Source organism: Mchenga conophoros, linkage group LG3 (genome assembly GCF_057382185.1).
Source record: "Mchenga conophoros isolate Kocher_MC1m ecotype Shallow Benthic linkage group LG3, M_conophoros_male_GT1.1, whole genome shotgun sequence".
Taxonomy (NCBI): Eukaryota; Metazoa; Chordata; class Actinopteri; order Cichliformes; family Cichlidae; genus Mchenga; species Mchenga conophoros.
In genome coordinates, this window is record NC_140528.1 from 29,395,202 (window position 1) to 29,419,703 (window position 24,502).

General features: G+C 44.4%; 2 protein-coding genes across 3 annotated transcripts; one reads left to right on the forward strand and one right to left on the reverse strand.

Moving 5' to 3' along the window:
* Nucleotides 1–2,895: 2,895 nt before the first annotated feature.
* LOC146578035 (E3 ubiquitin-protein ligase TRIM21-like) lies at nucleotides 2,896–7,197 on the forward strand. 2 transcript variants are annotated; one of them, XM_085256490.1, is made up of 2 exons: nucleotides 2,896–3,019; nucleotides 4,589–7,197. In XM_085256490.1, the coding sequence occupies exon 2, from the start codon at nucleotides 4,598–4,600 to the stop codon at nucleotides 6,266–6,268; it is 1,671 nt and encodes a 556-aa protein (XP_085112616.1). In that variant the 5' UTR covers nucleotides 2,896–3,019; nucleotides 4,589–4,597; the 3' UTR covers nucleotides 6,269–7,197. The 2 variants fall into 2 exon arrangements, with proteins under 2 accessions (XP_085112616.1, XP_085112626.1); XM_085256500.1 differs by having other exon boundaries at nucleotides 2,929–3,000.
* Nucleotides 3,288–23,602, reverse strand: LOC146578036 (CST complex subunit CTC1-like). Its single transcript, XM_085257071.1, has 25 exons — nucleotides 23,258–23,602; nucleotides 18,749–18,833; nucleotides 18,270–18,369; nucleotides 17,972–18,194; nucleotides 16,717–16,946; nucleotides 16,511–16,640; nucleotides 16,143–16,439; nucleotides 15,940–16,062; nucleotides 15,624–15,853; nucleotides 15,359–15,503; nucleotides 15,083–15,285; nucleotides 14,841–15,010; nucleotides 14,644–14,758; nucleotides 14,093–14,498; nucleotides 13,912–14,001; nucleotides 13,450–13,587; nucleotides 12,380–12,426; nucleotides 12,180–12,265; nucleotides 11,873–12,008; nucleotides 11,529–11,597; nucleotides 11,293–11,455; nucleotides 11,035–11,090; nucleotides 10,772–10,928; nucleotides 9,933–10,053; nucleotides 3,288–3,919 (listed from the first exon to the last, which is right to left on the reverse strand). The coding sequence occupies exons 1-25, from the start codon at nucleotides 23,441–23,443 to the stop codon at nucleotides 3,768–3,770; spliced, it is 3,858 nt and encodes a 1,285-aa protein (XP_085113197.1). The 5' UTR covers nucleotides 23,444–23,602; the 3' UTR covers nucleotides 3,288–3,767.
* Nucleotides 23,603–24,502: the final 900 nt, after the last annotated feature.

Here is a 24,502-nt window from a genome sequence, read left to right on the forward strand (position 1 = left end):
TAAAGACTTTTCCTGACCGAAGAGGATTCGTTCGTCAAGTTCGGATTAAAACTCAGACTAGTTGCCTGGATCGACCTATTACCAAACTGTGTCTACTGCTGGAGGCAGATCACAGTTAAAGACTTCTGGGTCCAATTATCAGACTTTTATTGTATTTGGACATAAAATGTCTCTCATTTTTCTTTAAGGATAGACTTTAAGATTACCTATAGGATTCCTGCGGGTAATATTGAAATACAGTAAATGCTTGACTTTTCTCTGCATGTTTTATGTCTCCTACTTGGTTAATTATGGGTAATTATTAGAAGGGATCCTAATAATTAGGGGCTGGTGTGTAGGAGCCATAATTGAATGTATTGAATTTTGATGATCACTGGGTTTTTATTTGTTTGGTTGTTATGGGAGTCACGTGGGTGCTAGCGGTGACATAAATGGGCGTTGTCAGTCTGTCATTCACGGGTTTTGATTTTGACAGAGAGGAGGGCTGGGTAGCCGTAGTTTTTGTTGACCGCTGCACTACATGTTCGCTTCGTTATATTAGAGCCTGTGATGTTGTAAGAGTTTGAATCAGGAGCCGATGATACTACTCTGTAAAAATCGCAAAGCACTTTAATTAAACGAGCAAACAATTCCACCTTTCGCATTATTGCGTAACTTTGACAGCGCGTCAGGCAAATAGGCAGGCTCCATCCCCGGCCTGTAGCGACTGTGGAAGTCGCTACATAAGCCTTTATTTGTTATACTTTTGATGATTATGGCTTACAGCTTATAAAAACACCAAATTCAAAATCTCAGAAAATTATAATATTGTGAAAAGATCCAATATTTTAGGCTCAAAGTGTCACACTATAATGTGCTAATTAATCCAAAACACCTGCAAAGAGACCTTTAAACGGTCTCTCAGTCTGGTTCAGTAGCAATCCAAATCTGGGGTAGGACTGCTGACCTGACAGAAAACCATCATTGACACCGTCCATAAGGAGGTAAATTCAGCCTGATTCCTGTGAGTTTAAGACCGTTGAAATAAATGTGTGCTTGTACTGTCAGATTGCCAGCAAGTCCTTTCTGTGGTAACATTACAGCCTCAGTCTGTACTCCTGAATGAAATTCAAGTTCATATCAACAAGTATGCAAGTGCAAGCCTGTATTTGGTGCTGAGAAACAGATGAGCTGCTACCTGGAATGAGTCAGAGCTCCACCTCTAATGTGCACATAAAGACAAAAACTGTGAAGCAGCAGTTTTAACAATATGTGAACGATGAATGTGATGAACAAAGGCCATCTTCACTCCAGCTCATGATTAAGAAACAACAAAAACACCATCAAACACGTTGAGAATAAAAGTGTCAGAAGCAGAAAAAAATGATTTCATGCTGCTTTATGGACACTGCAAGAAACCCTGAGTAGTTTTCTCTGGCCTGTAATGAGACATCCCAAACAGCGCAGCGCGCAATTTTTGTGCGTGGGATTACGTCCGACTTTGAAATGAACGTTCATGCTGTTAGGATGCCTGGGTTGTTGACCCAGGGTTTTGAGTTCATTATATTATTTATCATTTCTAGTCAGGTGGGGTGTGGACAGTGGTTGTGCTTTTGTAATGTTGAGGTATGGACAGCTACACACTGAGGCTTTGAGCCTCAGTTCTGCCTGTTTACATATTATTCTGTAAAAACTGTATAGGAATTTCTTTCACTCATGTATTAATCACATTATTTTGTCTAATGGCTTGGTGCCACTGGATTTTAACATGTCTGACACTCACTTAAGACAAATGGTGGGGGTGTAGTAAGGAAGTTGGGGGAAACAGGAACTCCATAGGAAGAGTCTTTTGTCTCTTCGAGGACTCTGGGAAGAAGCAAGGGAGTGTGAAGCTTAAGGTGTGAAACAGCTGTGTACTGCCTTTTGTTCCTGGAGAAGGTATTTAACTGAGAGCCATGCTGGGCTTAGGGAGAGACTCTGCTGACCATCTGCCCCGCGGACATGTAGGCTCTCCACAAGCCTGTTTGTATGTTCTTTGTGTGTTTGGATTAAAGAATGTTAGCTACCGCTCACCACTTCCTCTGCAAGCTTTATTTAAGTGGAAAACTTCCACAAAACCAGCAAATAAACACTGAATATTTCATGTGTGACATTTGTGAGGTGGCCTTAAACACAGTCCGTCAGTCTTTTTGCTCTTGAACAGTGAAATATTAAAAACTGTCTGGAGTTTATTTGGTGATGTTCTCGTGCACGAGGCGAAAACAGCAAACAAACGTCACAGTAAATCTTTCCAGCTGATGTTAGGCATCCTCCACCTGCTGAATCCACTTCAGCCTCTTCCTGCTCATGTTCCTGTTTAGAGGCACAGTCGGCCTGTAAATGGAGAAAACTGAACACAGGAATATTTGGATTTGCTTCTTTTTCTCTGCTCATGTTCAACTTGTCTGATTCAAGCTGGGAATATTTATTAGAAACAAAGTGAATAATATTATTTTATTATCACGTTGATGCAGCACATGGTTCAGTTAGCTTTGTATAAACACGTGTTAGAAATGTTCTTCAATCAGCTCTTTTTACTCTCATTTCACAGCCACTACTTTTTACTTTTACTTGAGTAAAGAAGTTGAATTAGTACTTGGAGTATTTTTAACAGTAGTACTTCTACTTCAGTACACACTGTGTGTACTTTTACCACCTGTGTCTGAGACCTCCTTCAGGGTCCACCTGAAGCTCTCAGTCTGCTGTGGAAAAAGGAAATCCAGGTGAGTTTCTCCTGATCACCTGAGGCCGTGGTGGTGTGTGAACCCACACACCACTCCTCACTCCTCCCACCCGCTGCACACAGTCACTGAGTACAGACCGGCTGATTCCTGTAAAGGGAGAGGCAGGAAGAGGCGGAGCAACAGCTGAAAAACAAGAAGCTCAACGTCATTTTGCAGAAGTGAAAGTGTGAGAGAGCAGCAGCAGAGCTGCAGTCGAGTCCTGTTTGTCTCTAAAAGAAGATTCACTGGAGTCCATCAGGTTTCTCTCAGCAACAGTGGTGAGTGCAGCTGATCACACTTCCTGCTTCTACACAAATCTTCACTCTGTTCACTTCATCAGGACTCATCACAGTCACACTGGATCCATAGAAATCTGCTCATGTAACCACAGATCCACTGTAGGAGCATCGAGCTGCTGCTTCAGTCTCACTGTGGCTCTGCTCAGGACTGTGGACTCAGGCTGTGCTCTGGACTTCAGACTGACTCCACACTTCCTGGTTATTCATCACTTCCTGTTCCTCTTAGATTGATTCTGGATCTGATTGATCATAAGGATTACAGACGTGAAAACACCTATTTATTCTTTATTGATATAAAGCCTTTGATACTGTAAACCAGCAGATTTTGGTCAGTACTTCAAAAAGTCATTCACACATTTTACAAAGATTATCTGACTTAGTGTATCCTGTAAGAGTCACAGATGATCCTCAATCATTCAGAAAACAGTCGATGCTGCACTTTATAACTTTGTGTGGAAACATGAATCTCATTATTTAGACAGATGTGTTTGAATCATCCTGATAATCAGGCTTTAAACATGTCAGAGTTCCACACATCAGCTGTGATATTCAAGCTGACCTGGATCAAACATGTCATCAGACACAAACATAGATGATGCTGTTTAATCCCAAAGCTTATTTAAACAAACTGGAGGACAGAATTCCTCCTTAAATGGGATTCTGATCAAATCCACTGATCTCGTTTTCACACACAGGCTTTATCATGGTGGCTTCTTCTCTACTAACATCAATCTTTGATTTGGACAAACAAATATGTGAAACACAAAAATAAATCAATGTTTTCTGAGGATCCAGAATAACATGAATGATGTATCCCAGCGAGTGACTGGAAAAGTTCATCTTCTTCCACATCCTGAGTTTGTGAGGATGTTCCAGTATCTGTGAGAGAAAACAGGACAGTTTTTACTGACGCACAAATGGACCAAATATACAGACACCTCTGAATAAACATGTTCTCATCAATGCCATTAAAATACTGGATCAACAGTTAATAACACATTTCTGAGGTTTGTGATTCATCGTCCTCCTCACTGTCAGCTCTACTGGAACAGTCACTGTTTAATATTAATGGCTCGTTGATCTGGACGTACAATAAGAAGTATTCAGTCACCAACAAGGTCGAAGTTTACTTCACAGTGATTGATGGAAAATATCCAACAAACTGATTTATTCAAGTATACAAATGATCTGGATGAATCTTGGACCTTCTGTAAAACAGAGAAACAATTTCACATCTTTGTAACGACTGTATTTATCTTCATCCCCAAACGTTGATCCTGTCCATCTGGACGCTGCACTGTACAGCAGACACTACGATGTTAGGTTTGTGTTTGGATGAACCAGTTTGTGTCTGAGTGTGTTGCTGGGTCTCCACCAGTTACTCTGAGAACTGAAGAAGCTTCTCTGATGAAACGTCTTCAAGAAACTCAAAGAAGTCCAGACGCTTTTCTCTCCAAGCTCCTCAGACTACTGACGCTTGTTTCTCTCTTTGTAAAATGAAATTTAAAGTGAATTTTGAATCAAATGTTTCTCTTCTTTCTCCCTCAGAGTGCAGACATGTCTGCTGCCAGCAATCTGCGATCTGAAGATCAGTTTCTGTGCTCCATCTGTCTGGATGTGTTCACTGATCCAGTCACTACATCATGTGGACACAACTTCTGCAAAACCTGCATCAGTCAGCACTGGGACATGAATCAGAGCTGTCAGTGTCCCATGTGTAAAGAGACTTTCTACACTCGACCTCAGCTGAAGATCAACACCTTCATCTCTGAGATAGTTGCTCAGTTCAGACGTGAAGCTCAGCAGAAAGCCAGCAGCAGCAGCTCAGAGCAACAAGCTGCCAAACCAGGAGAAGTTCCCTGTGACGTCTGCACTGGAACCAGACTGAAGGCCCTGAAGTCCTGCCTGGTGTGTCAGACCTCCTACTGTCAGACTCACCTGGAGCCTCATCTGACAGTGAAAGGCCTGAAAAGACATCAGCTGGTTGATGCTGTGGAGAACCTGGAAGGCAGGATGTGCACGAAGCACGATAAACTCCTGGAGCTGTTCTGTAAGACCGACCAGACATGTGTCTGCGTGCTCTGCTCTGTTTTAGACCACAAGAACCACGAGTTTGTTCCTCTGAGAGAAGAATATGAAGGAAAGAAGGCAGAGCTGGAGAAGACAGAGGCTGAGATTCAGCAGATGATCCAGAAGAGACGACTGAAGATTCAGGAGATCACAGAGTCGGTGAAGATGAGTAAAGATGCTGCAGACAGACAGAAAGCAGAAGGTGTTCAGGTCCTCACGGCTCTGATGGAGTCTGTTGAGAGACGCCTGAAGGAGCTCATGAAGGAGATCGAAGACAAACAGGAAGCTACAGAGAAACAGGCTGAAGGTCTCATCAAAGATCTGGAACAGGAAATCTCTGAGCTGATGGAGAGAAGCTCTGAGGTGGAGCAGCTCTCACGCTCTGAAGACCACCTCCACCTCCTCCAAAGCTTCTCCTCCCTGAAAGCTGCTCCACCCAGCAAGGACTGGACAGAGGTCAGAGTTCATCCACCATCATATGAGGGGACTGTGGGGAGAGCTGTGGCTCAGCTGGAGGAGACAATCAGGAAACTCATGAAGAAGAAGCTGTTAGAGGCTGAGCTGCAGAGGGTGCAGCAGCATGAGGTGGATGTGACTCTGGATCCTGATACAGCTCATCCTAAACTCATCCTGTCTGATGATGGAAAACAAGTGTATGATACTGATGTGGAGAAGAAACTTCCAGACAACCCAGAGAGATTTTCTCTGTGTGTTTGTGTTTTAGGAGAGCAGAGTTTCTCTTCAGGCAGATTTTACTTTGAGGTTCAGGTTAAAGGAAAGACTGCCTGGGATTTAGGAGTGGCCACAGAGTCGATCAACAGGAAGGGAGGAATCACACTGAGTCCTCAGGATGGTTTCTGGACTGTGAGGCTGAGAAATGGAAATGAGTACGAAGCTAATGCTAGTCCTCCAGTCCCCCTCTGTCTCCATCCTGGTCCTGAGAAGGTGGGGGTGTTTGTGGATTATGAGGAGGGTCTGGTCTCCTTTTATGATGTAGGTGCTGCAGCTCTGATCTACTCCTTTACTGGCTGCTCCTTCACTCACAAACTCCACCCATTCTTCTGTCCCTGTAACAATGATGGAGGTAAAAACTCTGCACCTCTGATCATCTGTCCTGTCAATCAAACTGATCAACGACTGATTTTATTGGATGAATGATTGATTTTTCTTGAAGGGAACAAATGAACATATTGAGTGTAAATCCTCTACAGTCTCCATGTTTCTATAGAATCTGATCATCAGGACTCTGATTCACACTTTGATTCTCATGGAGTTTGATTTGAACAGAAGAAAAGTTGAATCAGGAAATGTTCCCACTGATGGAGACTCGAGCTGAAGAGCAAATATCAGAGAATAAATGTCCAAAAGCTTAATTTCCAATAAAGTTTGTTCAATGCTTTGAGTGAATCCAGACTCATGTGTGGCTGTTATACGGAGCATCAGAGTCCAGCTGAGTTATGTTGGATACAAACTGCTTATTTTGGCTCTGTGAGGAGTTTTGTTCACTGAAAACTGATGAGACGGATAATATTCAAAGAACTCTGTAGAGATTCATGCATCCATGTTCTCCACCTGCAGGTGTGGAGGAGAAAGGTGGAGCACAGACTGCTGCATCCTTCCAGTCACATCATTTTGATGATTATATTTGCATGTTGTGATGATTTGGGTTAAAGACAAACAGAGTTGAACGGCTGCAGTCACAGCATGAAGACGATGCTGAAGCTGAGCTGTCAGTGAACATGTTTCACTGTGATTTGATTTGAAGAATAGAAAGTGTGTGTGGCTGCTGACAGCTGCAGTCTCTGCTAGTCTGCATAACACACACACAACTTTCCCCCTGAGGCAACGATGCAGCAACAACACAACAGCTGCAGACACACACACGATTGTGCGCTCCCTTTCAGTCTGAACTCTCAAACACACAAACAAACTCTATCAATGTCGTACTGTTAAAGAACTCCTCCTTCTTCAGTAACAATGATTTGAGGTCTCTACCAGTGTCTCTTGTTTTGACCTTTGACCTCTTTATTCCTTATAACCAAAAAAACCCTTTTATCTGATATTTTCACCTTATTGATTGATTATATATATCTATTATATTTTCTCACCTTATTTTGACCTTTGACCTATGTCCTTGTTAGCCTTGATCTTCCTTCATCAAGCGTGAAATTTCTTTCACCTTTGAACTTAAAGCTTAAATCAAACCTTTGTTAAAAAGCTTCTTACCAACTTGTAATTCCAACTCTCTGCATTAAACACGTATCTTATCATATAAACACTGGATCACTGAGAGAACTTTAGGCAGAACCAAATGAAGCAGCTGACCTCGTCAAACTCACAGCGACAGTAACTGACAGTGAATTATTTTAATCTTCTTCATTGTATTTGTTAGAAACATTTATTTTCCTTTAATTGGACTTTGGTTAAGTTCAATCCGATGTATTAACCGACCTTTGAGGTGAAGTGCAGCTGCGAAGAACGCTACGGCAGGCAATGAGGTGCGTTTAATGTCGCTCTGTTAATTTGAGCGTCCATAAATTGAATGTCTTATTTTTTCTTACTTTATTATTGCTCATTTATTGGAGAATTTGGCCATTTAATCAAGATAGATTTTATGTTGTTGGTGGTAAAGATCTGGATGGATGTTTTATTTTATTCTGTGTTTCTATTTTTCAGTTTTACTTTTCAAGACTTGGTGAATTGCCTTTTTCTACTTTTTGTTTAGTTTTGTTAAAATTAGCAGCAGTGAGAAGTGTTGTTGTCGGTCTTGAATATATTTGATGTAGCCCATACTGTTAAGGTAAGTGTCATGTTTTTAGTTGTTAGTCTGATGAAGAATCTTTTATTTTTCTCCAAAAGTTGATTGTGTTTATCTGGACATAGTGTTTTTCAGTTCCAGCTGAATGCAGGTTTCCCCAGTCTTATACATTGTGACAGCCACTATGGTGTGGTGTCCCTTTAAGACACCCAAGTCGAGGGTTGATGGTGTCATCAGTTTGTGCCGCTGCTCTCTCTCTCTGGGATTATGAGGACACGTGCCTGCACGCTTCTGCTTAACGAGGGACGGATTTACGTTTTCTTCTTGTTTTGTTTGCAACGCTTGGGTTGTATGAACGCTGGGCGTTATGTTGTTGAGCCGCAGCCGTTCAGCCGGGCTTTTATATGGTTGTTGAAGAAGGCGTATTAAAGAACCACCGTGGATTACCGATACCAGCGTGGGTGTGTGTTCTTCCGACTAGCCTGCTAGGTGTTTTGCCGCCTCCTCTCAACCACGCAACACAACCCAACGTTCCAACGTGTCAGGAGCATCAGCACAGCTGAAATGCATTTTTTCTAAGCACCGCGTCTCTGTGGCTTTTAAACCCCAAAACACGCTACAACAAAAATGGGTCCACCCCAAGGATGGGGTCCCCCGGTGTAGTTTCCACTGTGAGAGACTGTGGGCTTCCTCAGAGTGAGGCTGAGAGCGGCAGGCCCAGCTGGAGTCTGACCCGTGGCCCTTCAGATAAAGCTGAAAAAGGCCAATATATGATATTAAATATAAAATATAATTAAAAAACAACATCAGAATGAACAACGAGCTGCTGTTAAGAACTCCCGACGTCCATCCAAGGCCCGATTGGTTTCTGTTTCCATGACAACAACAACCGTATGTGGAAAAGACCAAAAACTGAAGCGGTGAAAAAGTTTTGTTGCAGATTAACTATTAACTTTATGTTATTCATTGTCAGCTCGTGCCATCATTAAAGCATGTTAGAACACACATGTAGGATTTCACAAATCATCGCTCCTACATTTAATCGTCTCCATAACAACTGTGTGTACGTGTTCGCTTTGAAAACATCACGTTCTTTATGTTGGTTGGTTTAGACGAGTGATCTCCAGGATGAATGAGGGCAGAGGCCCGTTTCATGGAGACTGTTTAAGTGTAAACCTGGATTAAAAGCCACATTTGAACACCTTCATCAGAGGCTGTGACCATGTTGAAGGACTGATGCTGACGTGCTCTGACACTCATTAGCATAGAAAACAAAGTGGTGAAAGCACAGAGCCCTGAGGAGCTCCACTGGACGGTCTGTTCACAGAACATTTAATTATTTCACTTTTATTTACATGCAAAACAGCCTCAGAGAGAACAGCTGTTTCAGAGCTGCCAGCTTTATTGGAAAGATGAACTGAAATCCTAAAATAGTCCAATTCATGACAAACTGACACGGTGAAATGTTGCAGGGTTAAAATGTGTCGATGGATGAACTCTTTCAGTATAAGATGCAATAATACAAAACACATGAAGGTGAGGAGGAATTCATTTAAAGTAAGTGTGATTTAAAGAGGACTGATTCTTTCCTGGTCAGGCTGAAGCTTTCACCGTCTGACCTCTGTAAACAAACCGAAACACGTTCAGTGTTTAGTTTTACCAATTAGGTTTCATGAATCACCATCTGAGAACGTCTCCGATGTGGGCGCCACTCACAGGGATCACTTCCTGTAGAAGGGTCACATGACCTGTTAAACCCAGAGAGCTTCGTGTGACCTCTGACCCTGATCACCAGCGTCAGGGTCAGTGAAGGTGAGATACCGTGTGACAGGAGGAGGAACTATAAAGTTTTATTTGTACGAACACGTAGAACAGATGAAGTCAGAACGAAGCAGGTGGAGCTCAGTCAGGGTGGAGGTGCAGACAGGTGAGCTGAAGGGGAGGAGCCAGTCTGGTCAGGAACTCTCTGTCTCCTCGAGTGAACCTCCTCACCTCTGAAACACACACACACACTCTGAAGGTTGCAGTCAGGGTGGTGAGGGTGGTGTGTGAGGGTGGGGTTACCTTCTGGTCTCTGGTTGGTGTGTTTCCTGCAGGTGAGGCTGAGCGGCCGAATCATGACATCGCTGCTGCACAGACACAACAGGAAGTGGAGGAGGAAGTCGTCAGCGTCCCCGTCACACACCTGAGACAGACACAGAGGTTATGTCTCTGCAGACTCACGGCTCGGCCCTGTGGAAACGTCCTGCAGGACGCCTGTTTCTCTCTGTGGTGGCCCCCCCACAGCGTCCCCACCGTGCTTCACTGTGTGGACGCTGTTCTTTGGGTTGTAGCTGCATCTTCTTCTCGTTTCACCTCCTCTGACCACAGGACGTTTCAGTCTGCAGGGTCTTTTAACACAGCTCCACCTGGGGGTGGAGGGGCCCTGTGGGTTCTCCTGGTGTGACCCGAGTCCTAAATGCCTCTCGCTGTCCTGCCCCTCCCCTGTGGTCTCCACCCTCCATGTGGGAGGTGTGGCGTTCACAGTCAGCCCTGATTACCCTCAGAACTACACCACCTGCTGCTTCATCAGGTCGAGTGGGTGGAGTCAGGGGCACGACCTGAGTCTCGCTGAAACACACGGCTGTAAGGCCCCTCCCTCCTGTTCACGTGAGCCCAGCGTGGGTCCGTCACACCTACAGACTTTTAAAGGTGGAAGTGGCCACGCCCCCAAACCAGTTCAGCAGTAAGGTGTGAGCAGACGGAGCTGTTACCAGGATGCAAACAGGATGTGTCCTTTCACAGTTAAAGCCTCATCTTAAATTTTAAAGAAAAAATAAAGTTTAAAGACGACGATGAGCACGTGACTCACCTGTGACTCACCTGTGACAGGTTAACATATACACCTGACAGGTGCTACTGACCTGGCTCTGCCCACGAGGGAAGACTCTGATGTGACCTCTGACCCTGAGAGCTCTCTGAAGCCCCTCCCACTGAGCATCAGTCAATCCCAGCAGAGCAGGAACCAGAGCAGCTGAGAAGCAGACGTGAGCCTCACCTGTCCCGTCATCGATCACCAGCCTGATCGAAGAGCAGAGCCACATGGTTTGATCATGTGACTGTCACCTGACTCATCCAGGTGATTAACACGTATCAGCAGGTGAGCTCAACAGGAAGCTGCTCTTACTTTGCTTTGGACTGAAACACTGACGAGGTCGAGTGACACTGAGAGCTGCTGCAGCCCTGAGAGAGAGAGAGCAACAGGTAAACACACACACCTGAAATCGTGAGCAGTTTCCTCCAAAACGACACTTTACTTACTGCACCAACACTAACACGCCACCAACACGCTAACAACACATGAAGCACTCTGAGTACTTTCACTGCACCCGAGAAACTGACACTAAACACATCCTGTACACACTGTGTGTATTTTATGCAGTACCTGTGTGTACACGCTGCCACACAGCGAGCAGCTCCACTGCAGTTGCAGGAACAGGAAACACACCACGTGACCTTTGACCTGTCCCACAGCGCACCTCTGCTTGCTGCTCAGAGCCCACTCACCCAGGTGCATGATGGGAGCAGGAGGAGGAGGCTGGGCCGAGCTGATAGAAACCAAACAAACAAATAAACAACAGCACGACAAACACGTGAACCAGACTTTACCTGTAAACTTACCTGGTGTCTCCCAGGGAGACCACAGTTATGGAGCTGACAGGTAAGTACGTGCAGTACACACTTCCTGTCCTGAAACACACACACAGGTAAACCGCACAGGTACGTAACCATGGGCGTGACTTTGTATTGAACATTGGGGGGTCAAGATCTCTGTCTAAATATATAAATCTGGGTACATCCCAGATGATCAAACAACTATTTTGCTGGTAACACCTGAAACCAGTAAAGAAAACCAGCAGCCTATTGATGCAAGATGATCCAGAACTTTATTGGGGCTGACATTGTTGGAAATGAGTCCAAATAAAGAGTCCAAACTTTTATAAGCCTGTCTATGTGTGTCTCACCTGGACAGCCTCCTCTGGAAACCAGACAACAGCAGAGTGTTACCTGGCAACAGGCCAGGTGGGTAGGGGGTGTGGCTTAGGTCCAGGTACACCTGCAGACTCCTCCCAGCTTGGTCACAAAGAGTGAGACGCACACCTGCACACACACATTCAGCTAACAGTCAGACCTGAGACTCAGACCTGAAGCACTGATGCCTGCAGTTCCTCTAGTGTCCAGCAGAGGCAGCAGTGAGTCGACTCCATAGACCCCCATGTTACAACTTCACAGCAGAAAAGCCTGATACACAAACCACCTGTGTGTTTGTACCTGAGTGTGTGTGTCCAGAGTGGGCGGTCCTGTTGTTCACACTGATCCTTTCAGACACCACACCCTGAAAACACACCAGCTCTGAGCTGAAACACACACACACACACACACACACACACACACCAGTAAGAGAGTGTGTGTGCAGCTGCAGTTCCTCGGATGGCCACAGGGGGCGACTCAGTGAGGGACGAGCAGTTTACCTGCAGTCTAAGACCTCTGAGACGGACAAGACTGTGGGTGGGACGGCCTGAAAACACAGAGAATAGAGATGGAAAATGTGACGTCATTCAGGGGTAAAACCGCAAAGGATTGTGGGAACGAGTGGCAAGCGGTACTAGCGCACGCAGGCTTTCACACGAAAACAGTCACACAGTAATAAAAAGAAACACAAAAATGGCAAGAAGCTGCTGTATTATTAACTGTGTTGTATTATTAAGTCTTCTGTTGGAGTTATTACGTAATTTATCACAACATGATTGATGATGTAGGTTACAAATAAGTCTTATATTGATTTGAATTGAATTCGTTGCTATGCTGCTTTGTTCACGGTGGCTTTGCGGGCTAATGTTTGTTGTGTTTTGTAGGAAAACCAGAAACAAAATGCAGGAATGTGATCCAGACTGGCCCCTCTATCAGCCTGGGTCATACCGAGTTTAAAGCTGCTACCACAGCCAGATCTGATTGGTTAAGAGAGAGAGCGAGATCAAAACAGCCACGAAACGTCCGCATATATGTGCCCAAGGGTTGTACTGAAGCAAGCAAGTGATGAATAACTGTTTTCCAGTTTGTTGTTAGCAAAGTTTTTTTTCTTTGCATTGTTGATTTGTTTTTCAGGAAGCAGCTAATAAAGCTGATGGATTTTTACAATGTTGCCTCTTTCTTGTAAGATTCTATAATAGAATGAAACAATGATGCCAGTTAGAAATAAAGACAATAAATTGAATGAATTACGAAACACTCATTTTATTTATATTAGATCTGAAAATGTTGTGTAACACTACAACCTGAAACGACAAATAGATTGTGTTGGCCTGTACAGGAGATAAAATATTTAACAACAGCTAAATAAACGGTAAATGGCCTGTATTTGTATTCTTTACTTAGTCCCGAAGGACCCCAAAGTGCTGGAAATGCTAGCGCTTAATGCAGTGTTTTGATTTTGTTGCCACTTGTACCCACAATGCAATGCGTGAAAGTCACATGGTCTGTCAATCTCTAAAAAAAAAGTTTAAGGGTCCTGGAGGAAGACGGGGAGCAAACCGAGTGTTACCTGTCTGCAGGTGGGCAGCAGCAGTGGGCGTGTCAGAGTGTGGAATCTCCAACCACGTCTGACTTGTAGGGTCGACTCAGCGTGGAGATCCACCCCACTGCGCTCAGAAACTCCACAGCCAATCAGAACACTGGGATCCTGATTGACAGACACATGGGCCAATCAGCTGCAAGGATTCAGGTCAGATCAACTCCCCACAAACAGGAATGGTGGGAGTCATCTGCATAGCAGTAAAAATGTAAGCTGTGTTTTGATGATGCTGCCTAAGGGAAGCATGTATAATGTAAACAGAACTGGTCCAAGCACTGAACCCTGTGGAACTCCATAATTAACCTCAGTGTGTGAACAACTACAGTTAAAGCTGAAAAACGTGTTCATGTGTACTAATATCAGAGAGCAGAGACCGATGAGGCCAACCTCTGACCACGCCCCTTAGTGACATCATCAAAGCTGGGTTGATACCTGAGTGTTAGCGGCGATGAGTCTGTAGAAACATCCAGGCTGGAGGACAGGAAACCACCGCGTACACACACCTGAGAACACCAGCACCACCTACACACACACACACACACACACACACACACACACACGTAACTGTGTATCCAGGTGAGCTCAGGTAAACACACACAGGTGCGTCTCTCACCTTTCTCTCCTGCTTTTGTTCACTTTCTTTCTCTGTCATTGGCTCATTCTTTGGGTCCCGCCTCCAGCTGACCACTGGACCAATCACAGCAGCTTTCACTGAGAAGCACAGTCTCAGCCCTGCCTCCTGATCCTCTGCCTCCGCCCCTGTATTCCTCCAGGACACACCCTCCTTCTGCTCCACCCTGATCACCATGGAGACACAGGGCCAGGGGTTGCCGGAGTTGGCTTCTTCTTCTTCTCTTCTCCTCCTCTTACTCACAGCAGTCTCTTCTTCTTCTTCTACTGTCTGCTTCCTGGCAGTGACATCCCCTCCTGGCTCCTCCCCCTTGTGTCTCAGGTGTGTCTCCATGGCAACAGATGGACTCAGGATGTGCAGGTGGTCCAGAGAGAACTGCAGGTAAACCCTGTGAATTGAACCCAGCTTTATTTAACTCATAATGTTTACAACCAGGAAGGAAGCTCACACCCTGAACCAATCAGACGCCCTTCTACATCACAGAGAGTGGACCAATGAGCAGTCAGCATGCTGCAGGTTGTGTGTGTGTGTACCTGCAGTGTTTGTGTGTGATGAACCTGTCCTGGTCCAGGTGTTGGTAGGAGGGGAAATCTGATTGGAGGAATCTCTCTGTCACCATGGTGAACTGCACCACACCCACCAGACAACCTGCAGCACACACACACACACACACACATTAAAGAATAAAGCTGTGTGTCCCTGTGTGTGTGTCTGTGTGCGTGCATTGTACCGATCCAGGCGCTGTTAAAGACCGCCCTCTGCGCTCCCTCCTCCTCCTCGCTGCTCTCCGTCAGCACGCAGGCTGCAGCTCCCGCGGCGTCTCTGAGCTGCATCGAGTGTTTGAACTCAGACGTCTGTGACGGCAGCTCCAGCACGCCGACCAGCAGCAGGGGGCGCTGCCTGACACACAAACCGGCAAAAACCATTGGTACGTAATCACACGACTTCATGTGGGAGCTGCTGTCACCTTACCTCACAGCGTCTCCACCCCGAGGCTCGGAGGACAGAGTCCTGCAAGACCAGGACAGGAACCCGTTGATCTGGGCGGAGGTCAGGTTGGAGCCATCAGGGGGCAGCAGAGAGCTCAGAGGGGCTGAAGACCAGCAGCCAGTCTGCAGGGACTCCAGGAGCTCCGACACACCGAGGTACTGCCGGACCGCCGAGGACACGCTGTACTGCAGGGACACAGAGCACACTGAGCATGCTCCACACTCACCTGTAAGGAAGACAGGTGAGAGTGGGACCTACCTGCGTCACAGGACAGGTGTGAGGCTCGTCCAGCATCTCAGCGTAGATGTCTCTGCGTCCTCGTCCTCCAGCTCTGCTCAGAGTCTCCATCAGCCTCCAGGACAGCAAGCACACACACTGCTGCCTCCACACACCTTGGACCAGACTGAGGACCAAGACCAGAACCAGGACCAGGAAACAAGCCAGAGCCAGCGGAGGACAGGAGGACAAAGGTTAGGCTCTGCTGTCTCTGACTGTGGACAGGTGGTGGTGGGTGGAGCCTCACCTGTGTGCCAGCTGCGAGCTTAGGTGACAGGTCCACAGGTAATCGGACACATCTGTGTTTCTCTGCAGCAGTAACCGTGGTAACGCCCCATCTCCCGGGCAGCGGTTGTCGGGTGGCGAGCCTCCCGCCCTGCTGAAGGCCGTCACCCTCAGGCTGGAGCGCAGGCAGGTGCAAAGCATGCTGGGAGGGAAGTCCGGGCAGGGCCGGTACAGGAAGTGGGCGTGATGCAACTGCAGGAGGAGGAACCATCAAACTTTATTAGTCGTGGCTGCCACGAACACAAACGGGCATGATGATGTCACATCATGTGACTCACCTCCACTCTGTCTCCCGCCCTCAGCTTCCTCTTTGCCGCCGGCTGATAGGCCACGCACAGACCCACCTTCCCATCCAGCACGTAGAGCCCCGCCCCCTCACTCACAACCTCAGTCACCGTGCCCTATCACAGCAGAGGAGGCTTAGTAATCAGCACACAGGTACAAACCTGTGGTAGCCAATCAGAGCTCACAGCACTCTCACCTGGTAGCTGATGACTTTGGATTGCTTTATCCTCACAGCTGATTGGTCCAGCTCCACCTCCTCATGCTCCGCCTCCTCACAGTCGTCCTCAGCAGGCTGTGACAGCAGGGACTCAGAGTGTGTGTGTTCCTGTGTGTGTTCCTGTGTGTGCGTGTAGTCGGCGTGCAGCTCGGAGCGCTTCGTCACACACAGGATGTTGTTTCCTCTCCAGCCTCGTAGCGCACACACACGTAGAGCTGTCACACACACGCTCTGCCCGACACACACACGCTGGATCCAGCTGAGCCGGCTGCTGTCCTGCACACACACACACACACACTGAGCTTCATCGTCCCTCCTCACCATCATCATCCTCAGAGAGCTGGTACCTGTACGAGCACGGGCAGCGAGCGCGACTCATCCGTCAGCGTGAAGCAAAAGAAGGTCGTTCCTGCCACGGCCAGCAGAGGGCAGACTGAGCCCACCTCTCCGAACACGCTCAGCCGCTGACCTTTGACCCTGGAGCACACACACACACATCTGTCACACACACTGCTCAGAAACTCCGCTGCAGTTCAGAGGTCATGTGACCCACCTGTGCCTCAGCAGCCTGCCGGCCTCTCCGACTCCCACCGCTCCGCTTAGCTCCACCCTTCCAGGAGCAGCAGCCAATCCCTGCTCAGCACCAGGACACAACAGGACAGGGGAGCCAATCAGCTCCAAGAAGCCTGCGGCCTCTTCCTGGCCCGATGCATTGTGGGGGATGTAGTTCCAGTGAGGGAGGAAAACGGGACGATCGAGCCACAGGGGCGAGAGAGACAGGCACTGGATGAGGGAGAGAGAGAGACGCGGGTGAGAGAGTGGCGGAGTGTGTCCTGGGTGGATGCTGGAAGCCTGTACTGATGATGACAGCTTCATCAGCTCTGATCTGCAGTGATGCCGTTTGTTTTATAGCTGCAGTAGATCAGATTAGATTAGATCAGATTAGATTAGATCAGATCAGATTAGATTAGATTAGATCAGATTAGATTAGATTCGATTAGATCTGATCTAATCTAATCTAATCTAATCTAATCTAATCTGATCTGATTAGATGAAACTTTATTGATCCCTCGGCTGCGTTCCTCCAGGAAATTCGGTTTCCAACAGCCCAGCACTGACAGAAGTTACAGAAGGTGAGCAGAAATATACACATATACAAATACAGAGTATAGAAAAGGGAAGAATAGAATAAATAGCAATAAGAACACAAGAGAACTGCACATTTCAAGTACTGTGAGTCATTAATCCGTGCGGTGATGCTAGGACCACACTGAGCCTGCTGCAGCTGTCTGACTGTAATCTGTCAGGTTACTGCAGGTGATGCTATCTGTATACTTTATGTGAGGAGGAGGCTCCACATCTTTATAAAGCTCTGCTGTCATCACGTCTGTGCCAGCACAGTTACTCACTTGCTGACAGACTCTGTCTTTACATCCTTACTTATCGATCAGCTAAGTGAATCCATATAAACACAGCTCACATTTAACAAGTCCTGATGTTTCTGAGTTACAGAAATGAAAGTCAGCTGTTGAGCTTGTTTGCTTGTTTCATGCTGATGTAAACATCAGCAGAGAAGCGTGTGATGACCAGACTCTATCAGCACTTGTGTCCCTGCACAGAGAATGAGCTGAATTAAAGAGGAATTCGATTTCATTCACGTTGCACATGAACACCTGCAGTTTGTTGTGACCTCGTTACCATCAGTTCTGACCAGATCCGGTTTAGTGACGCTGCTGTGAAGAAGCTCCTGAGAACTAACCAGCTGATGGACCATGGGTTAAGGTTAGGCTCCTCCCCCTCTGACTCACCTCACACATGACGCTGCCGCTGGCATCCGTCAGCCTGTACTCTCCGTCAGGGCCTTCTCTCAGACAGCCAATCAGCAGCAGGTTGACCCTCGGCAGCGCCCTCTGACCCGGCACGGCGAGCTCCGCCTCCCTGGCCCAGGCTCTCTGCTGATTGGTGCTCCAGGACAGGTTGCTGACGCAGGCCAGGTGCTGCTGGGAGACGAGCTGGGAGACGGACAGCAGCCTGCGGACAGACGGGAGGACAGCGGTAAGGCCAGGTCACGTGACCTGCGACAGCGATGATGTCAGCGGGCGTTACCTGTAGCTGACAGGTAAGCTGTGGGCCACACACATCTGCTGCTGGATCGCCTGCACCGCACACATGCTCAGGTCAAAGAGGCTGAGGTCACCGTGGTTACCTGGGAAAACAAAGTTTAAAGGGTAAACACAAACATAAACAACTGAAGCCCCGCCCACTGAGAACACCTGAAGTGGACACCAGAGCTGGTGTGTCAACAGGTGGGACCACCTGAGGAAGCAGCTGCTCTTCATCCTCAGACTCTTAGTCCTCCCTGTTCCTCACTGACAGTCGGTCACCTTCATGGCTCTGACCTTTGAACCACACTCACATCTACACACTGGACTGCTCTGATGACACCTGTGAGGGCAGGTGAGCCCTGCTTTCACTGTTTAAATAATGGTTTAAATAGTATTTGGTTTCATAAGTGGACATCGTCATTAAGGATTTAAAGTACAGCTGATTTATCAGCCAGCTGTTTCAAACAAACAGGAACTCACCTGTCTGCGAGGGGGCGGAGCTACACACCACAGGACTCAGGTGTTCAGAGATGGAGGTGAAGATGTTCTTTAACCACAGGGACTCCTAAAGAAACAAAGCAGCAGGTCGGAGGTCACAATAATAAATCCTTATATTCTCTTTTCTGTGTGGATTTCTGCTATAGAATTAGCTCGAAACAGCGATCGGCTGCTGCTCTTAATTGCCAGGACAGGCCGGGTTTCGGCAACCCTCAAGGGTGCTTCGCAACCAGCGGGCCTTAACGCCGTTAAGATGCCGCCTAAGAGGAGCAACGTTAATGAGGAGGAACTGGAGGACATAAAGAAATCCCTAAACTTTATGTCTGAAGAAATAACAACAATTTCAAAACAACAAAATCTGATACTCAATTTAATGGATGATATTAAAGAACTAAGAAGGCAGAGCGAGGAAAAGGACAAGAAGATTGCTATGCTGGAAGGACGGGTGTCAGATCTGGAACAATATTCAAGAGTAAATGATGTGATAGTGACAGGACTGGAAACCAAGCATCAGACATACGCACGGGTAGCAGCATCAGAGAGAGGGGAGCCACCCGAGCAAGAGCTACGCTCTTTGGAAGAGCAGGTAATGGCCTTCTTTAAAAGCAAAGGTATCAAAATGGACAGTAAAAATATTGAGGGATGCCATCCTCTTCCTGCCATTATCATTCATTTTGTTAATAGAAAACAGAAAAAAGAACTGCTCAAGCAAGGAAGAAAGCTAAAAGGTACAAATGTTTATTTAAATGAACACCTAATCAAGAAAAATGCAGACATTGCAAGACAAGCAAGAATATTAAGAAAACAGAAGAAAATACAGTCAACTTGGACGTCAGACTGTAAAATATTCATTAAGTTAAATGGAACACCAGAGCAGGCTAAGGTTCTAGTCATCAAAGAGATGACTGAACTAGAAAAATATAACTGATAAATGCAAAGCAGTGCTAAATATGATGGGACCGTCCAAGTGCTCAACCAACGCAGATGTCTGACGATTTTCAACTAACAACTCATATAGATATTGAAAATAAGACATTGATGTATGACAGCAACATAGATCCTGATTGTAATTTCTTTAACAATAAGACAAATGAATGCAATTATTATACAAATGAGCAACTTAAAAAGGAATTCAAGGTAGAACAGGGTATAACAATGGTTCACTTTAATAGTCGAAGCTTATATGCAAACTTTCAATCCATCAAAGACTACATAACAGTTTGAACAGCCATTCAATGTGATAGCCATATCGGAGACCTGGATAACTCCTGGAAAAGAAGAAGACTTTAAAATAAATGGATATGAATTCCTTCATGTAGACAGGATCAACAAGAAAGGAGGTGGGGTGGCACTTTACATTGATAAAAACCTAAAGTACAAAAGAATGGGAAGAATGACAACTGTTATTGATGGAGTGATGGAATGTTTATCAGTGGAAATAAGTATAGAAAAAAGGAAAAACCTAATTGTCAGTTGTATATATAGAACACCAGGATCTAAGATTGAGATATTTAAGGATAATATGGAGGACTTATTTACAAATATAAATCAGAAAAGAATGTTTATTTGTGGGGACTTTAATATTGACTTATTGAATCCAAATCATAATAAGAGTACAGAAGAATTTATTGATTCCATGTACAGCATCGGTTTATTTCCACTGATAACAAGACCGACCAGAATAACATCTCATTGTGCAACTCTATTAGATAATATATTTACAAATATAATAGAAGGAAAGATAAAAAGTGGGCTGTTAATCAATGATATAAGTGACCATTTACCAGTCTTTGCATCGTATAATTGCCATTATAAAGTGAACAACGATGGACATAAGATTATTTACAAAAGAATAAGAACAGAGAAGACCTTAAATTGTCTTAGAAATGAACTTTTAAAGCAAGATTGGAATATTGTATATGAACAAACAGAAGTTAATAAAGCTTACGAAGGATTTTTAAGAACATTTAATACATTACTTGATAAAAACTGCCCAGTAATTGAAATCAATAGGAAACACAACTATGCAGGAAGACCATGGATGACAAAAGGACTACAAAATGCCAGCAAAAAAAAGAATACCCTATATCGAGAATTCATAAAAAAGAGAACAATAGAAACTGAAATGAAGTATAAAACTTACAAAAATAAATTAACTAATATAATGAGATCCTGTAAAAGAGAGTATTACATTAAAAGGTTAGAACACAATAAAGATAACACAAGAGATATATGGAATGTATTAAACAGAATAATCAAAAATGAATCAAGGAATAATGATTACCCTGGGTACTTTATAGAAGGGACAAGAAGTATTAATAACATGGAGGAGATAGTAAATGGCTTTAATGAATTCTTCGTAAACATAGGGCCAAAACTGGCAGAAGAAATAAAGGTTGATGGAATAGAAAGGGACACTGGTGAAAATATTGAAAGGAATAGTAGCTCAATGTTTTTAAGAGCAGTGGAAGAGAAAGAGATTTATGACATAGTTAGAGGACTTAAGAACAAAACCAGTACAGACTGGAATGATATTGATATGGTAATGGTAAAGACAGTTATTGATGGTATCGTAAAACCATTAAAATATATATTCAACTTGTCGTTTCAAAAAGGAGTTTTTCCACAAAAAATGAAAGTTGCTAAAGTTATTCCCATTTACAAAACCGGTGAAAGACATCATTTTACAAACTATAGACCAGTGTCAATACTCTCCCAGTTCTCTAAGATACTGAAAAACTCTTCATAAAAAGATTTGACAGTTTTGTGGAAAAATATGAATTAATGACAGATAGTCAGTATGGGTTCAGAAACAACAGATCAACAGCTTTGGCACTGATAGATTTAATGGAAAAGATAACGGAATGTATGGATAATAAGAGGTATGCGCTCGGAGTTTTCTTAGATCTAAAGAAGGCGTTTGATACTGTTAATCATGAAATTCTATTAAAAAAACTGGAAAAGTACGGGTTTAGGGGAGTGGTTTTGGAATGGTTAAAAAGCTATGTAGGGAATAGGCAACAATATGTACAAATAAATGAATATAAATCTAATTTGATGGATATAGCTTGTGGAGTACCTCAAGGTTCAGTACTGGGTCCAAAAATGTTTATTATGTACTTAAATGATATCTGCAGAGTATCGGAGATTTTAAAGTTTGTAATATTTGCAGATGACACAAACATACTGTGTTCAGGAGAGGAATTGCCACAGGTTTTGGAGATGATCACACAGGAATTAACGATATTAAAGAAGTGGTTTGATATAAATAAATTATCATTGAATCTCGATAAAACCAAATTTATGTTGTTTGGAAACCAAAAGAAAAACATCGAAGTAGAAATATGTGTTGACAATGTATATTTAGAAAGAGTCAATGAAATAAAATTTCTTGGGGTAATCATTGACCACGAGCTCTGTTGGAAGCCACACATTACTTATGTTTGGGGGAAATTGGCACGGGGCATTGCCGTCCTGGGGAAAGCAAAGCATATGTTGGATCAGAAAGCACTGCACATTTTATACTGTGCTTTACTACTGCCTTAAATGAGCTACTGTGTAGAGGTCTGGGGAAACACATACAAAAGTAACACACAAACAATAACTACAATACAGAAAAGGGCCATTAGATTAATAAATAATGTAGGGTACAGGGACCATACAAATGCACTCTTTGTCAAAATGCAAGCTATTAAATTCCAAGACTTGGTGAAGCTTAAAACAGCGCAAATAATGTATAAAGTCAGAAATAAATTGCTTCCCAAAGAAATCTGTAAATTGTTCATAGAAAGAGAAGGTGGGTATAACTTAAGAGGGAAATGGAATTTAAAAATACAAAGTGCTAGAACAACTTTAAGAACTATGTCAATTGCAGGAGTTAAATTATGGAACAGTCTAACAGAAGAAATGAAAGACAGTCAAAACATAAAACAGTTTAAAGTAAAATATAAAAACCTAATTTTAAATAAGTATAAGAATGAAGAAAACGGGGTTAACCCAGGATGGTAATGTAGCTGGTAATGGTGTTGTGGTTCTTTTTTTTTTGTTTTGTTTTGGTTTGTTGTTTTTCCATAACTTGTGTATCTGCAAATATACACATTCTGTATTTTTCATATGAAAGAAACTATACTGTGGTGGGGCTTGCTAATTTCTTGTTTTTGATTTATGTATGTTATGTTTTGTTTTACTTCATATGTTTCATATGTTGTTTGTTTAATTTAAGACAAAAAAAATTAAATGAATGAGAGGTAAAACTTGAAGGGGTAGGGACAAATAAGTAAATACTTCAGCCTACTCCTTTTCAAACAAATAATGGAATGATATTTTGTAATGATTGTGAAGGCACATGTTTGAAATGTTTGAAATAAAAATGAACTGAACTGAACTCTGCCTACGTCATGACGCAGACAGTCTACGTACGCAGGGCTGTGCGTGTACGTAGACTGTTATTTATCGCTCAGTTCGGGCAAACAGGGTCAGACTGGGACTCACCGCCTCGGTGCTGGGCTTGACCCGGTCCAGGAGCTCCTGCAGGGGGTCCATGTCTTCGCTCCGGGTGCCGGTTTCTCCCCCTGCTGACAAACTCCCGCTCACGGCTTTCAAACAGCTTCCGGTCCTCCTCCTGTTGATGTCCTCCCTCTGACCGTCGCCCCCGTGTTCCCGCCTCTTACCGTTCATAAAGCCGCCATGATGCCCTACCGTCCTACTTTGTTTACTTTTGTTCTGTATTTTAAACAAATCATCAAACTTATTAAACTGACTAGTCTCTGCTCACGCAGGATCTCTACCGCGCATGTGCGGAACAACTTTTCCCTACCCTGCATTTCACAATAAAAGCCCTTCACGTTCACATACACTCAGTGGTCTCCTACCTCCTTTCCTAACCACTTTTCCTTGATAGAAACGTTCTGAGGTGGAGGAAATGTGTTTAGGAGATGTGATAAGAACTCAGGAAAGGAAACAGCTGTGTTTGAACTACAAGTCGATCACGTGACTCCAGCCCAGCGTGTTCTCAGCCTGATTAGTGCAGGTGAAGAACATGCTTTTATTATGAAGGGGTCAGACTTCCTGCTGAGGCTCAGGGTCATGTGACTGACAGCACCTTTTGCAGCTCACCTGACGCCACAAGGTGTTTCCTTTTCAGGAGGATGACACCGTGCGAACCTCGGGAATCTCAAACAAAAACACATTTCTGTCAAGTGGAAACTTTAAAATAAAATAAAATAATATATATATATATATATATATATATATATATATATATATATATATATATATATAATTTTATTTTTTGAGCTTGCAGAGCATAGATGCAGATCAAACTGAAGGTTTGTCACTGTTTTTTGTTCACTTTTTATCCAGGCTGCAGGTGTCTCAGTGGAAAAATAGAGCGTGGCTGAGCGCACCTGTGCAGACCAGTGATACAGTTTAAGATCAGAGAATTGTAACCCCCTCTTTGATATGGCAGGTACAACAAGCCAAGTCTTCATCTAGGACCTTTGTTATTCCAAATTAACCAATTAAAGATATCGTTTAACTTCTGAAAGGATTCTTTTGGAGGAGGCAGAGGACGTGACTCAATATAAAAACTTTGCATAACCTTTCATCCTTGTTCAGGAATAGGACGGAGGAGGATTTTGAATCATTTATAGCCAGAAAATCGTCTAAATAGCTCCATTTGTAGCATTAATTTTGCAACTTGGCTAACAGACAGCCAGTCTAGGGCCTAGGGCCAAT